Raw genomic sequence first — 13,198 nt, forward strand, 5'->3', positions numbered from 1 at the left:
GCGTCAGGCTCTGGGCTGATGGCTCGGAGCCTGGAGCCTGTTTCCGATTCTGTGTCTCCCTCTCTCTCTCTGCCCCTCCCCCGTTCATGCTCTGTCTCTCTCTGTCCCAAAAATAAATAAAAAACGTTGAAAAAAAAATTTAAAAAAAAAAAGAACTAGCATTGGGGTACCTGAGTGGCTCAGTCGGTTAAGCATCCAACTTCAGCTCAGGTCACGATCTCATGGTTCGTGGGTTTGAGCCCCATGTCAGGCTCTGTGCTGACACCTCAGAGCCTGGAGCCTGCTTGAAATTCTGTGTCTCATTCTCTCTCTGCCCCTCCCCCACTTGTTCTCAGCCTCTCTCTCTCTCTCAAAAATAAATAAATGTAAAAAAAAAAATTTTAAAGAGTAACCAGCATACACTGCCACAACTCTAGACAGTAAAAGTCACCAAGCACACACAGACTACATAGGGGTCACCATACCCAACTACACTCCTAAACTTTAGGAGAAGTAGCATTTTGCCTAATCTATAGAAAAAAACACAGAAAGTTAAGCAGCATAATAAGACAGAGGAATATGCTCCAAAATAAAGAACAAGAAAAAAACCTCACTAAAAAATTAAATGAAACAGAGAGAAGCAATATGCCAGATAAAGAATTTAAAGTAATGATTGTTAAAATACTCATGGGGCTGGAGAAAAGAATGGAAGAACTCAGTGAGAGCTTCAATAAAGAGATAAAATATATTTTTTAAAAAAGAGAGTTGAAAAATATAATAACTGAAATAAAAGACATACTAGAGGGAATCAACTGTAGTTTAGAAGATGAAGAATGTGTCAGCAATCTGGAAGACAGACTGATGGAAAGCACACAAGCTGAACAGCAAAAACAAAAGAGAATTTTAAACAATGAGAACACATTAAGATGTTTCTTAGACAACAGCAAGTGAACAAACATTCACATTACAAGGGTCCCAGAAGAAGAAGAAAGAGAAACGTACAGATAACTTATTTGAAGAAACAATAACTGAAAACTTCCCAAATCTGAGGAGGAAATAGACATCTAAGTCCATGAAACAAGGAGAATTACAAACAAAGTGAACCCAAAGAGGTCCACACCATGGCCCATAATAATTAAAATATCAAAGGTTAAAGACAAAGAGTAAATCCTAAAAGCAGCAAGAAAGAAACAAAAAATTACTACAAGAGAAAAACTATGAGACTATCAGTGGATTTTTCAGTAGAAATTCTGCAGGCCAGAAGGAAGTGGCATATATAGTCAAAGTGCTGAAAGAAAAAAAACCTTACACACGTGAATACTCTACCCAGCAAGGTTATCATTCAGATTTGAAGGATAAAAATTTTCCCAAACAAAGGGTAAAGGAGTTTCTGACCACTAAACAAGCCTTACAAGAAATGTGAAAGGGACTTAAGCGGAAAAAGAATGGCCATAATTAGTTATAAATATATGAATAAAAAGATGTGAAATATGACAGCACATAAACTGTCTTTTTTTAAGAATGTGTTTGAATTCAGAGAACTCCCTTCAAAATCAACAAAAACAGGTCAACACCACGACATATCATACTGAAACGCAAAATACAAAGAGAATTCTGAAAGCAGCTATGGACAAATGGGCCTTAACCTACAAGGGTAGACACATAAGGGTAGTAGCAGACCTGTCCACTGAAACTTGGCAGGCCAGAAGGCAGTGGCAGGAAATATTCTGAGTGCTGACTAGGAAAAAGATGCAGCCAAGAATCCTTTATCCAGCAAGGCTGTTATTCAGAATAGAATGAGAGAGAAAGACTTTCAAAGACAAACAATAACTAAAGGAGTTCATGACCACTAAACCATCCCTGCAGGAGATCCTAAAGGGGACTTTGTGTGTGGAAAGCAGCAAAGACTCCAAATGACCAAAGACATCACCACAAGCCTGAAACTTACAGATAACACAAAGACACTAAATCCATATATTTCAATAAGTTCTGTAAATGTAAAAGGACTAAATGCACCAATCAAAAGACACAGGGCATCAGAATGGATGCCAAAAAAAAAAAAAAAAAAAGATACATCTATATGCTGCCTACAAGAGACTCATTTTAGACTTGAGGATACCTGAAGATTGAAAATGAAGGGATGGCAGGGTGCCTGGGTGGCTCAGTCAGTTAAGCATCTGAGTTCCACTCAGGTCATGATCTTGCAGTCTGTGGGTTCAGGCCCCGTGTCAGGCTCTGTGCTCTGGAGCCTGCTTCAGATTCCATGTCTTCCTCTCTCTCTGCCCCTCCCCCATTTGCACTCTGTCTCTCTCTCTCTCTCTCTCTCTCAAAAATAAATTAAATTTAAATTAAATTAAATTAAATTAAAAGAAAGAAAGTGAAGGGATGGGGAACCATCTATCATGCTTTGGGATGTCTATCCACTGATGAATGGATAAAGAAGTGGTATATATACACAATGGAAAACGACCCGGCAATGAAAAAGAATGAAATCTTGCCATTTGCAACAACGTAGATGGAACTGGAGGGTACTATGCTAAGTGAAATAAGTCAGAGAAAAACAGATATAGGTTTTCACTCATATGTGGAAGTAGAGAAACTTAACAGGAGACCAAGGGGGAAGGAAAAGAAAAAAAAATAGTTACAAACAAGGAGGCAAACCATAAGAGACTCTTAAATACAGAGAACTGAAGTTTGATGGGGTGGGGAAAATGTGATGGGCATTAAGAAGGGCACTTGTTGGGATGAGCACTGGGTGTTGTATGTAAGTGATGAGTCTACTCCCAAAGCCAAGAGCACACTGTATACACTATATGTTAGCTAACTTACATAAGTTAAATTATATATTATACATACGTATATATAAGCTAAATTATATATTTAAAAAAAAACAATGTGTTTGAACCGAAATGACCAAATTAATATCGACTGTTATTTACTTAGGATGTTTACATATGAACCTCATGGTAACCACAAACCCAAAACCTATGATAGATACACAAAATATAAATAAACCAAACAGAACACTACTGGTACTCATCAATCACAAAGATAGAGAACAAGAGGTTCTCTATCTGCTGGTGGGAATGAAATATCATACAGCCATTTTGGAAACAGCTTAGCAGTTTCTCAAGAAGTTAAACATAAAGTTACTATGTGGCCCAGCAATTCCACTTCTAAGTATATACCAAGAGAACTGAAAATGCACATCCACATAAAACCTTGTACACACACATTCATAGAAGCATTGTATGTAATAGCCACAAAGTGCAAACACCTCAAACATCTACCAAGAGATGAAGAGATAAACAAATATGGTATATCTATACAATGGAATGTTCTTTAGCCATAAAATGGAATGAAATACTGATACATGCTACAACATAGATGAATCTTGGAAACATGCTCTGTAGAGAAGCCAGACACAAAAGGTCAGGTATTGTGATTCTACTTATATGGAATGTCCAGAAAAACAAATCTGTTGAGACAGAAAATAGGTTAGTGGTTTCCAGGGATCAGTAGAGGGGCAAAACAGGGAGTGACTCCTAATGGACAGATGTCTTTCAAGGTGATGAAAATGTTCTTGGAATTACATAGTGGTGATATTGCACAACTTTGTGATACATGAATACAGAAAACCGCCAAACTTTACACTTTTAAGAAGTGAATTTTATGGCATGGAAATTATATCTCAATGTGTTTAATTTCAAAAAGAAGATGACCTGAGCCAAAAAGAGAGTCCCCCCCCCCGCCCCCGCCAGGGTAGCTCTATATATTTCTAAGATATACTGCCCTGGTCCAGCCCAACACTGTCTCACCCCTGGATGACTGCAGTAGTATCCTAATTGGTGTCCCTGGTTCCACCTTTGCCTCCCCACAGAATATTCTCACATAGCAGCCTACGTCAGATCATGCCACTTTTTCCACTGAAATCCTCCAGTGGCCCACATCTCACACAGCCAATAACCTTTCATTGTCCCTAGAGCCATCTGACCTGCTCCTAGTCACCTCCTACCCCTCTCCCTTGGTCCAGCTATTCCAGCCACAGTGACTTCCTTGCTTCTCTCAGAAGAAAGTAAGCTCATTCTGACTTAAGACTTTATCATTTGGTGTTCTGTCTAGAATTCTCTTCTCTGACATTTCCCCAGGACTCATTCCTTGACTTCATCCATTTCTCCATCGTCTAGCACCAGCAGGTCATTCCTCCAAAGGTCATTTTGTCAGCTGACTGTATCCCCAGCACTAGTAATGCCTGGCAAAGAATAAGAGCTAAATCAATTGTTGTTATCATTGTTACTGTGGGCATTAATAATAACAAGTTGCAGAGGAGGGGAGACTGTGCCACTCCCTTTGAAAGTTGAGGTGCCTCACAAGGATCCATACCTACCGAGAAGGTAACTCTATCTCAGCACAGAAATGAGCCAAAGAAGTACATAGGGGAAGCCAAGATTTACCTCAAAAAACCTTTCAAGGGTGCTTCTGCATATGGGCAAGTAGTTTAGAATGTTATTGATTACATTACATATGTATCCATTACATGGAAGGCTATTCTATAAATTCTTTGCTGCTAGGCCTCGATCTGGTTCTCTTTAAACTCCCAATAGCAGCCTTTCTCAAGCTGTACTATTCATAGAAATTGCCTGAGGATCCTGTTAAAGCGCAAATTGATTCAAGAGGTCTGGGGTGGAGCCTGAGACTCTATGTTTCCAACAAGCTCCCAGACGATGCAGATCCTGCTGGTCCAGAACCACACTTTGAGTGCCAGGATCTTCAGCATCTAGCACAGGGTTTTACAATGTTGACTGATTGATGGACACTGGTGGATACTCGGTAGGTGGCAAGGCAGAGGGCAGGTTAATAGGGAGAGTTTATAGGCATTAGCAATTAGGGAAGTAGAAGCTAGAGCCTCTCTCTCTCCCTCCCTTTCCCCTTAGTCTTACTAAAAGTTCACTTGCACCCTCAGACACTATCCCTTCTCTGAGTTTTCCATCTTTTACTAAAGTATAGAAAGATGATGTACAATCCTTCCAGACAAATCCCTGCCCTTCACATTGTTGGTGCAGCATGCCCTGGTAGGGTGAACATCTCATCCGGTTCACCTGAGATTTTTCAAGTTTTAGCACTAAGAGTTCCATGACCCCATTTTAAACTGAAAGTCTTGTGTTCTAGGAAACGCCTCAGTCCCAAGAAAACAGGACAGTTGGCCACCCTACCTGTGCAAAGCACTCTGCATAGGGAATACGAGCATGACAGGGTCCCATGTCTGCTCTTTGAGGGGTCTGCAATCTAATTTAGGGGGTGGGGTAGGGGGGGTGAAGTTGAACAAAGTTTGTGTGACCTGAACTGCAATGTAATTTTATAGGAAGATCAAAGCCTCTCATAAATCTAGGGAGAAAACTATTTTAGCCCCTAAATTCAAACCAATAATTACTGGGTTCACAGACAGTATGATCTTCGACCCTGAGCATCACATATCATCTGATTCCTTCCTGAAACCACTAAGAAATAAAAGGAAGCTTACTCTGTTTTTGTGCAGAGAGGGGGTAAGGTGGGCCTCATAATTCACTGTGCTAGGCAAAGTAAAGTTAGAAATGAGCTGTTCCTTTGAGCAATGGGTCTATAGCCAGGAAGTGATGCTTTAAAAAAAATGTTCTAAGCCACAGTTCTTTGACCAAGAGAATAAACAATGACAAAAATCCTAGACATTAAGGAAAGTAGTTTTGTTCTAAAAACCTTATATCAACACATATCAGCATGAGCATTCCTGAGATGCTTGCAATCTGGATGGGTTGTTTTTAACTGGTTGTGCCCCTCAGAAGGCCTGGAGAGATCCTTGGTTCCCATAGCACTAATGTACAATCCTTGGGGCCAATGCTGATAAAACCCACTTCTCTCTGTATACCCCACTGCTCAAATAGTAGGTTTTGCATGCTGGCCAAGTATCCAACTGTACATCAGTCTACAAATATTTGTGTACATAAGGCCTCTGCTTCATATCCGCAATTTTTTTTTTTTTTTTTACTTTTAAAGATCCTTTCCCACCTGTTGGCTCATATTAGTCTCACACAAAAGTAGGAGGCTTGTAAGTTAGACATCATTAGGCCCACTACATAGCTAAGACAGAATGGCACCACAGAAGAAGCAGGATACTGAGCATTTAAACATTCCTGTTTGCATTTAGCTCCACCTCTTTCCATTGGAAAGCCTTGGGCAAGCCACTCTTCTTAGAACCACCATTATCTCCTCTAAAAAATAAAGATAATAATTCCATCTTTGGGGCATTTAGGGAGTGTGACTACCCAGAAGAGGTACTTAATAAAGTTATTAGGAAACTAAATCCCATAGAAGTAACTGAAACTCCTAAGGTCACACATCTGACTTTTGCAGGACAAAAACCCAGGTACATGTCCTAACTTCCAAACTAGTATTGTTTTCACTAGACCAAATTGTCCCAGTGATTCAGTGACTAATCCAGTTATGCCTGACATCATCAGCCAACTATGATCCTTTATGTGGCACGTGACTTCATTTAAGTTCTCAAGTCTTTTGCTCATTAGAAAAAAAAAATGCTGATGGCAGAAAACAAAAAGCTGTGAATCACAGTGGATACGGAATTTATCACACAACAGGACTAGATTCCTGCATATGGGCAAGAATGTTAGCTTCAGGGAGTCAGATGCAATGTGGGGTGCTCCCCAGATTACCAATTTCTGCAGCTCTAGAAGGTTCCACAGCATCCAATCTTGGTTCCACGTGTAGGAAGAGGCCTTCACCACTAGCATTTATGGCACGACCAGAATGTCTCACCAACATGGAGATTGGATGCATTCCAACAGGTAGCTGGCGTGTCTGACAGACCACATTCGTTTGGTTTGAGAAAATAACTCTGCAATTCGTTTTGTTCACTGTAACATCCAAGGCCTGAGGGTCATTAGAGAAACTAGTTCCAAAAATATAAACTAGTAGGTCCTTGTCACCATCTTAAAGAAGGAAAAAGATAAAAAGAACAAAGTTCTCATCATTCAGTGATATAACTCCATTCAAGAAAACGGTCTCTAAAATCAAAGGTTCATTCCCTCTCACCTTCCCCTCCCAAAATTCAAGGAGTTGAGTGCTGACTCAAATATTAAGCATCTGTATTTATCAGTACAGTATACAGCCCCCTTTTGAAATTTTCTCTAATATTAAGAGATCACTAGTCAATTTTTTAATGAAAAAAATGAAAATAAACAACATTTCAAAACAAGGGACAAAAAGAAAACATTGTAGGTTACCAAAACTCTACCTGATTCCATTTCAAACCATGACCATAGCATTTAGATTGGACAAAAAAAATACTTTCTGCTGCATCTCACAACGTCCACCCCATAAACTGATGCCCCTTCCCAAGTACATGGTCTTTAACAAATCACTCTGAGTCTGAAGTTCATGACCACCCCAAGACCAAGTCACAAGTCATACCAAGGGAATACCACACAGAGTGGACCTGGGGAGTTGATCCTTCAAGATACTGGAAAGAACAGGAACCTGAGCAATGGGCTGGTATGTCATTCACGTGCACAACCACCTGAAAAAAAGGCAAAATAATTAAAGGCAAATGTATACATTTCATGTGCTCCAGAGTATTCATAAAGCACTTGTGAAATTTGCCCAAATTAACATGTTTAATGACTCATTTCTTCTCTTTCTTCTATTTCCCAGTAACAAACCCTAATGAATGATTCAAACATGTTAGGCTTTCTTAAAATAATGGTAAGTATGCTGAAATCTAACATTTCTACAATATGCTAAATCTTGAGTAAATTTCCTCCCTGTAGTAAATTTAATAAAATTCAAACTGCACAAGGACCTTTTTTTTATCATTCTAGATTATATTCAACTGGATACTTGTGAAAAGTCCTTTCTTTGCTGGTACATGCCAACAAAGTAGGCACCTTCCTTCCATCATACTACATAGATATGTTACTGAAGAATACAGTGTACTTGGACATTGGTTTGGGGTCTTTTGTCCTCAAATGGTAGGTCCCCAGTAGGAGACTACATGACTTTTCCTCTCACTGTTACTAATGTTAATCTGGTAGAATTCTACAATACTTAGAGATGAGGAAGGTGAAAAAGATGGGACTTGTTGGATGCTCTACATATAAAACATGGATTAAAAGCACACACCATAGGAGAACCTGGGTGGTTCAATCGGTTGAATGTCAGACTCTTGATTTTGGCTGAGGTCATGGTTTCACAGTTTCTGGGATCAAGCACCGCATTGAACTCTGTCTACTTGACCCCCAGCCTGCTTGGGGTCCTGTTTCTCTATCTCTCCCCCACTTGTGCGCATGTTCATTCTCTCTCTCTCTCTCTCTCAAAATAAACTTAAAAAAAAAAAGCACACACTACATTATAATACTGTAGGGAAAGGATATTGGGATGGCATGAAGGCAGAGGTAATAAACAACATTTCAGTTTTGGGGTGCCTGGGTGGCTCAGTCAGTCAAGCATCCAACTTTGGGTCAGGTTATGATCTCATTGCTTGTGGGTTCGAGCCCAGTATCAGGCTCTCTGCTATCAGCACAGAGCCGACTTTGGATCCTCTGCCCCCTCTCTCTGCCCCTCCCCCACTCTTCTCTCTCAAAAATAAATATTAAAAAAAAAGAACATTTTCATTTTACCCATTTTATTCATAAACACACACAAAATATAATCAAAATGTTGGCAACTATTAATCTTTGGTTTGGATACTGAAGTACTGGTTATATTATTCTTTATAGTTTTCTTATTTTACAATTTTCTCAAAAGGAGATGACTTATAGCAAGAATATGGTCAGATGAGAAATACAAAAAGATATTGTTAAATGTTTGTTTATTATTTATTTTGAGACAGCGTGAGCAGGGGAGGGGCAGAGAGGGAGGGAGAGAGAGAATCACAAGCAGGCTCCACCCTGTCAGCACAGAGCTTGACGCAGGCGTGAGATCATGACCTGAGCCAAAGTCAAGAGTTGGACACTTAACTGACCGAGCCATCTGGTGCCCCAAAAAAAGACATTTTAAAGAGGAAAAGACACTGACTTAGCTCATTTACTTTCCAGTCCCACTGTGTGGAGGTATAAATCCTATGTAGCCAGAGAGGCTTCCATTTTTTGTACCATAATAATAGCATCGATAAGTGTAATAATAGGATGCTGTGTTTACAAAGAACTTATATTTTTGGAGTGTTTTTCATGCACCGTGGAAATAGAAAGATGACAGCCATAATCATCTGCTTAATGCATTGGAAAACTGATCCTTGAAACTGGTCCACGTTACAAAACAGGAAGGGACTGAGACACTTGAAACTACTACTTGTACTTTGGGCGGGCCATCCACTCTCACCTGAGTGCACTGGTTGGCAGTAACCAACATGTCTCCAAATATGGGTCCAAGAAAAACTCCACCATCATAGACCACACGCATGGTTGCCTCAGGGTTCACTCCAGTTAGATTCTCATCAGAGACCTGAGATGGTTACATTTCTGGTGAATTCTGTGATAAAACAGAAGTCTAATCTAATGGAAGTCTATACGTAATGACAAAGTGTCTTTTCACATTTTATTGAAGGTAACCAGATAGCTAGAAGGTGAAGATGGGGTGACAAGGGTTGAAGCCTGGAAACATAAAAGTAACAGCTCATGAAAGCCCCAATAGACTAGACGAATATCTATTCGCAAGCAGAGTTGTCAAAAAAGGCACAAAAAACAATCTTCTCTGTCTTGAGATATTTTGTTTCTATATGCTTTTCTATTTTATATGTTTGCAGTCCAAAATATTAAAATAAAAGGTAAGGGAAAAAAGTTCTATGAGAGGATTCTCATCCTTCTTCCAACTCCACTCCAGTATTTTGTTTGAAAACCAAATGACCTACAATACCATGGAACAGGGATAAAATTTCAGCTTGGGTTTCATTTTGTAATAACCAAATGCTAGATGATCATTAGATTATTTTTTAAAACCCTAAATATGCAAGAGCATCTGGTTTTGTCGTTATCCAGAGACAGCAAATCCTTTTCTAAACTTCCTTCTGCTGTGCCATCTGCCTCCATGATAATCTAAGTCAATCACATCTGCTTAAATTATCCAATAACAGATGTAAAATTATTATATGGTGGACACTGACCAACAACTACCTACCCTAAGTTAGGGAAGGAGATGTTGGGTTTAAACTGCTTTTTTAGGGACATGAGATACAAAACATGTCTTGAAAACTTCCCAAAAAAAGATCATTGAACCCCTTTACTTGAATATTAGAACAAAATTGATAATTTGTGACAGTTTTCATTCATGTAATTCTGGGTTTTTTTTCCACAAAATTGCTTCAGAACACCAAATCCACACTACCAAAAGGGATACCATACATACCCTGATGAAATTGGGCAAATCTCCAACCTGGTTGGACCAGGAGAGGGTCCACACACGTTCGTAGCAAGACTTCAGATCCTCCATTACAGTGAAGTCACTGACGTTGAGGTACCTAGATGTAAAGTTATCGGCATTGTTCTGTAAGAGCTTGCGCAGGTGACTAGCTGAAATACTCACAGGAACATCTGTGGGACAAGATTTTGATACATAAAAAAAAGATACTAATAACCACACAGGGTTTCATCATTAAAATTACAGAGAATAAATGTCAAGATGCCCACTAAATATGCAGAAGACCCTCAAGTTCAAACTATGCCTTCAAGAGAAATCCCAGCCCAGTTAAACCATTTGTTTCCTACAGCAAATACAAGTAGCTGCCTACTTTTTACATTGTGATACCTTTAATCAGGATCCCATCTCACAGCAAGCACAGAGCATAGTCACATCAGACAAAACTATCTCAACTGTCAACTCAAAATTTACACTCCAGACACCCTGGTAATGCCTGAAAGCCTAATTAAATAGTGGGTTTTCCCTGGAAAAACTTAGCCGACCCTGTGAACAGAGAAAAGCTGGCCACTTTTCACAGGGAGGAGGGGGGAGGGGTAGGCGCACAGCAGCTGACACCCATAAAAACTTAGCCAACCCAGCTGAGGAATGTTGGCATTTCACTTTGGTTTCTCTATTAGAATTCTTTTAAGCTCAACCACCTGCTTCCCCATTCCACATCCCCACAGAGAAATAACAGCACTCTGTGCTTAAGCCCTGCTTGTGTTTGAACCCTGATTCTTGCTTTACCAAAAGTTTCCATTTCATTAGCTACTCCCAACAGCCCTGTGAGGTAGGTCATTTGGGTATCCTAACACCTAACTTTAGAGATGAAGAGAATGAGACCCAATGAGATTCAGAAGCTTGCCAACCAAGCGAGACAGAATTACACTTAACCCAGAATACCTTCCAACTACTCAAGAGTCTTCCTCTTGAATTCCACACTGCCTTAGAGTGTTAATAATACACCACTATATTTCTAAAGGACAAACAAGATTCTCCTCCTTTTAAAAAAATGTTGTTCTGGGGTGCCTGGGTGGCTCAGTCAGTTGAGCATCCGACTTCGGCTCAGGTCATGATCTCATGGTTCATGGGTTCAAGTCACTCACTGCTCACTGCTATCAGACTCACTGATAGGACACACTGCTATCAGAGTAGAGCCCACTTTGGATCCTCTGTTCCCCTTTCTGCCCCTCCCCCACTCACTCTCAAAAGTAAATGAACATTAAAAATCATAATAATAAATTTAAGAAGGTTGTTCAACATTTACCTAATGGGGCCATTGCCACTTCCAAAGGCCAAGTTAAGGCGGACTTTCCTGGATTGTTTTCAGTGAAGTGAAGAGCATCACAATAGAACATGGTGGCAGGAGGAGTATGTGCAGACAGGCTGCAGCTCATGAAAAGGGAAGCAAGACCCAGGGATGGGGCTTTCATTGACACAGGGCACTATTGGCACCTACCCTTTATCAGACTCCAATAGCCCATGGCCTTCAACTTTTTCTAAGTGGCCCTCTTAAAACACACCTTTCCTCTTACCCAAGAAGATTCTCGCGAGTCTAGCATCTTTCTTCTTGGGAGAGCAAAAGACTTTTGGACCACGTGCCAATTTTTATACAGCCACTCTTGCACTCTCCTGAGCCTCCTTTCCAATTCTCCTGTGGTTTTACCAAATAAATGGCCTTCACTTCTATTCCTTGTTCTTTGTGAAATGTGTTTATTCTTGAAGATTTAGAAAAGGTTCTACACTAATCACATTGAAAGCTCTTTCTACATTGTTATGACCACTGACATTCTCAATAGCATATGGTGTCACCATGGAGTTTACTTTGGAAGGACCATGGCTACTGTAGATCTTGGCCTAGGACTGATCTGATAAATACCTGAGTTCACATCCAGACCCTGCCATCAACTACTTGTATGACCTCTGGGCAAGTTCCAGTATATTGGGCTCAATGGTGGCCTTCAGAAAAATAGGTCAATGCCCTAATCCCTGGAACCCATGAATATTTCCTTATAAGGCAAAAGAGTACATATTATACTATGTTGCAAAAGATGTGGTTAAGGATCTTGAGAAGAGGAGTTTATCCTGGGTTACCCAGGAAGGCTCTAAACGCAATCATATATATTGCTATAAAAGAGAGACAGAGGAGGTTTTGAGACAGAAGAGGAAGAGACACTGTGACCACAGGAATTGGAGTGACTTAGCCATGGAATGCAGGCAACCACCAGAAGCTGGAAGAGGTATGAAACAGACCCTCCCCTAGAGCCTTCGGAGGGAGTGTGGCACTGCTGATGACTTGATTTTGTATCTGTGGTCTCCAGAAATGTGAGAGAATAAATTTCTATTATTTTAACCCACGAAGTGTGTGGCGATTTGTTATGACTGTCCCAGGAAGCTAATCCGCAGGGTTTCTACATCTATAAAAAGTTGGGATATTAACAATAATATGGTACTGTTTTTGTCCAGATCTTTAATTTTAAGGTCACTTTCAAATGCTGGAGAAATCAACAAAACAACTTTAAGACTGTCACTCTTCCTGACAATCTCTCAAGATGTCGTTCACCTGGGAATGCCCCTAAAAATGGAAATGAGAAATTGGTGCACTCCAGTTGCCCCTTTACCAGGAATCACTGTAGTAGGGAGTTGGATGCGGAAGTATCCTCCTAAAGGTGGACTTGCCCTCTGTATTCTCTGTGTTGTCACCTGGACCAGCCTGGGCTCTTCTTCTTCACCTTCAGTGGGCAGAGAGCTGTGGCATGTTAAAACCAAAGCATTAAGC

The 13,198-nt window shown here is 40.2% G+C and overlaps 1 protein-coding gene across 1 annotated transcript in view; it reads right to left on the bottom strand.

The window, feature by feature from the left end:
• PKHD1 (PKHD1 ciliary IPT domain containing fibrocystin/polyductin) overlaps positions 1-13,198 on the bottom strand; it is a 483,789-nt gene that overhangs the window by 428,764 nt on the left and 41,827 nt on the right. The window contains exons 22-26 of the mRNA XM_049653801.1: positions 13,041-13,168; positions 10,369-10,553; positions 9,346-9,468; positions 7,441-7,546; positions 6,684-6,959 (exon numbers count right to left, since the gene is read on the bottom strand). Coding sequence (XP_049509758.1) covers positions 6,684-6,959; positions 7,441-7,546; positions 9,346-9,468; positions 10,369-10,553; positions 13,041-13,168 — 818 coding nt within the window. The remainder of the gene's footprint in view (positions 1-6,683; positions 6,960-7,440; positions 7,547-9,345; positions 9,469-10,368; positions 10,554-13,040; positions 13,169-13,198) is intronic.

This window comes from Panthera uncia (assembly GCF_023721935.1).
Source record: "Panthera uncia isolate 11264 chromosome B2 unlocalized genomic scaffold, Puncia_PCG_1.0 HiC_scaffold_24, whole genome shotgun sequence".
In the NCBI taxonomy this organism is placed as follows: Eukaryota; Metazoa; Chordata; class Mammalia; order Carnivora; family Felidae; genus Panthera; species Panthera uncia.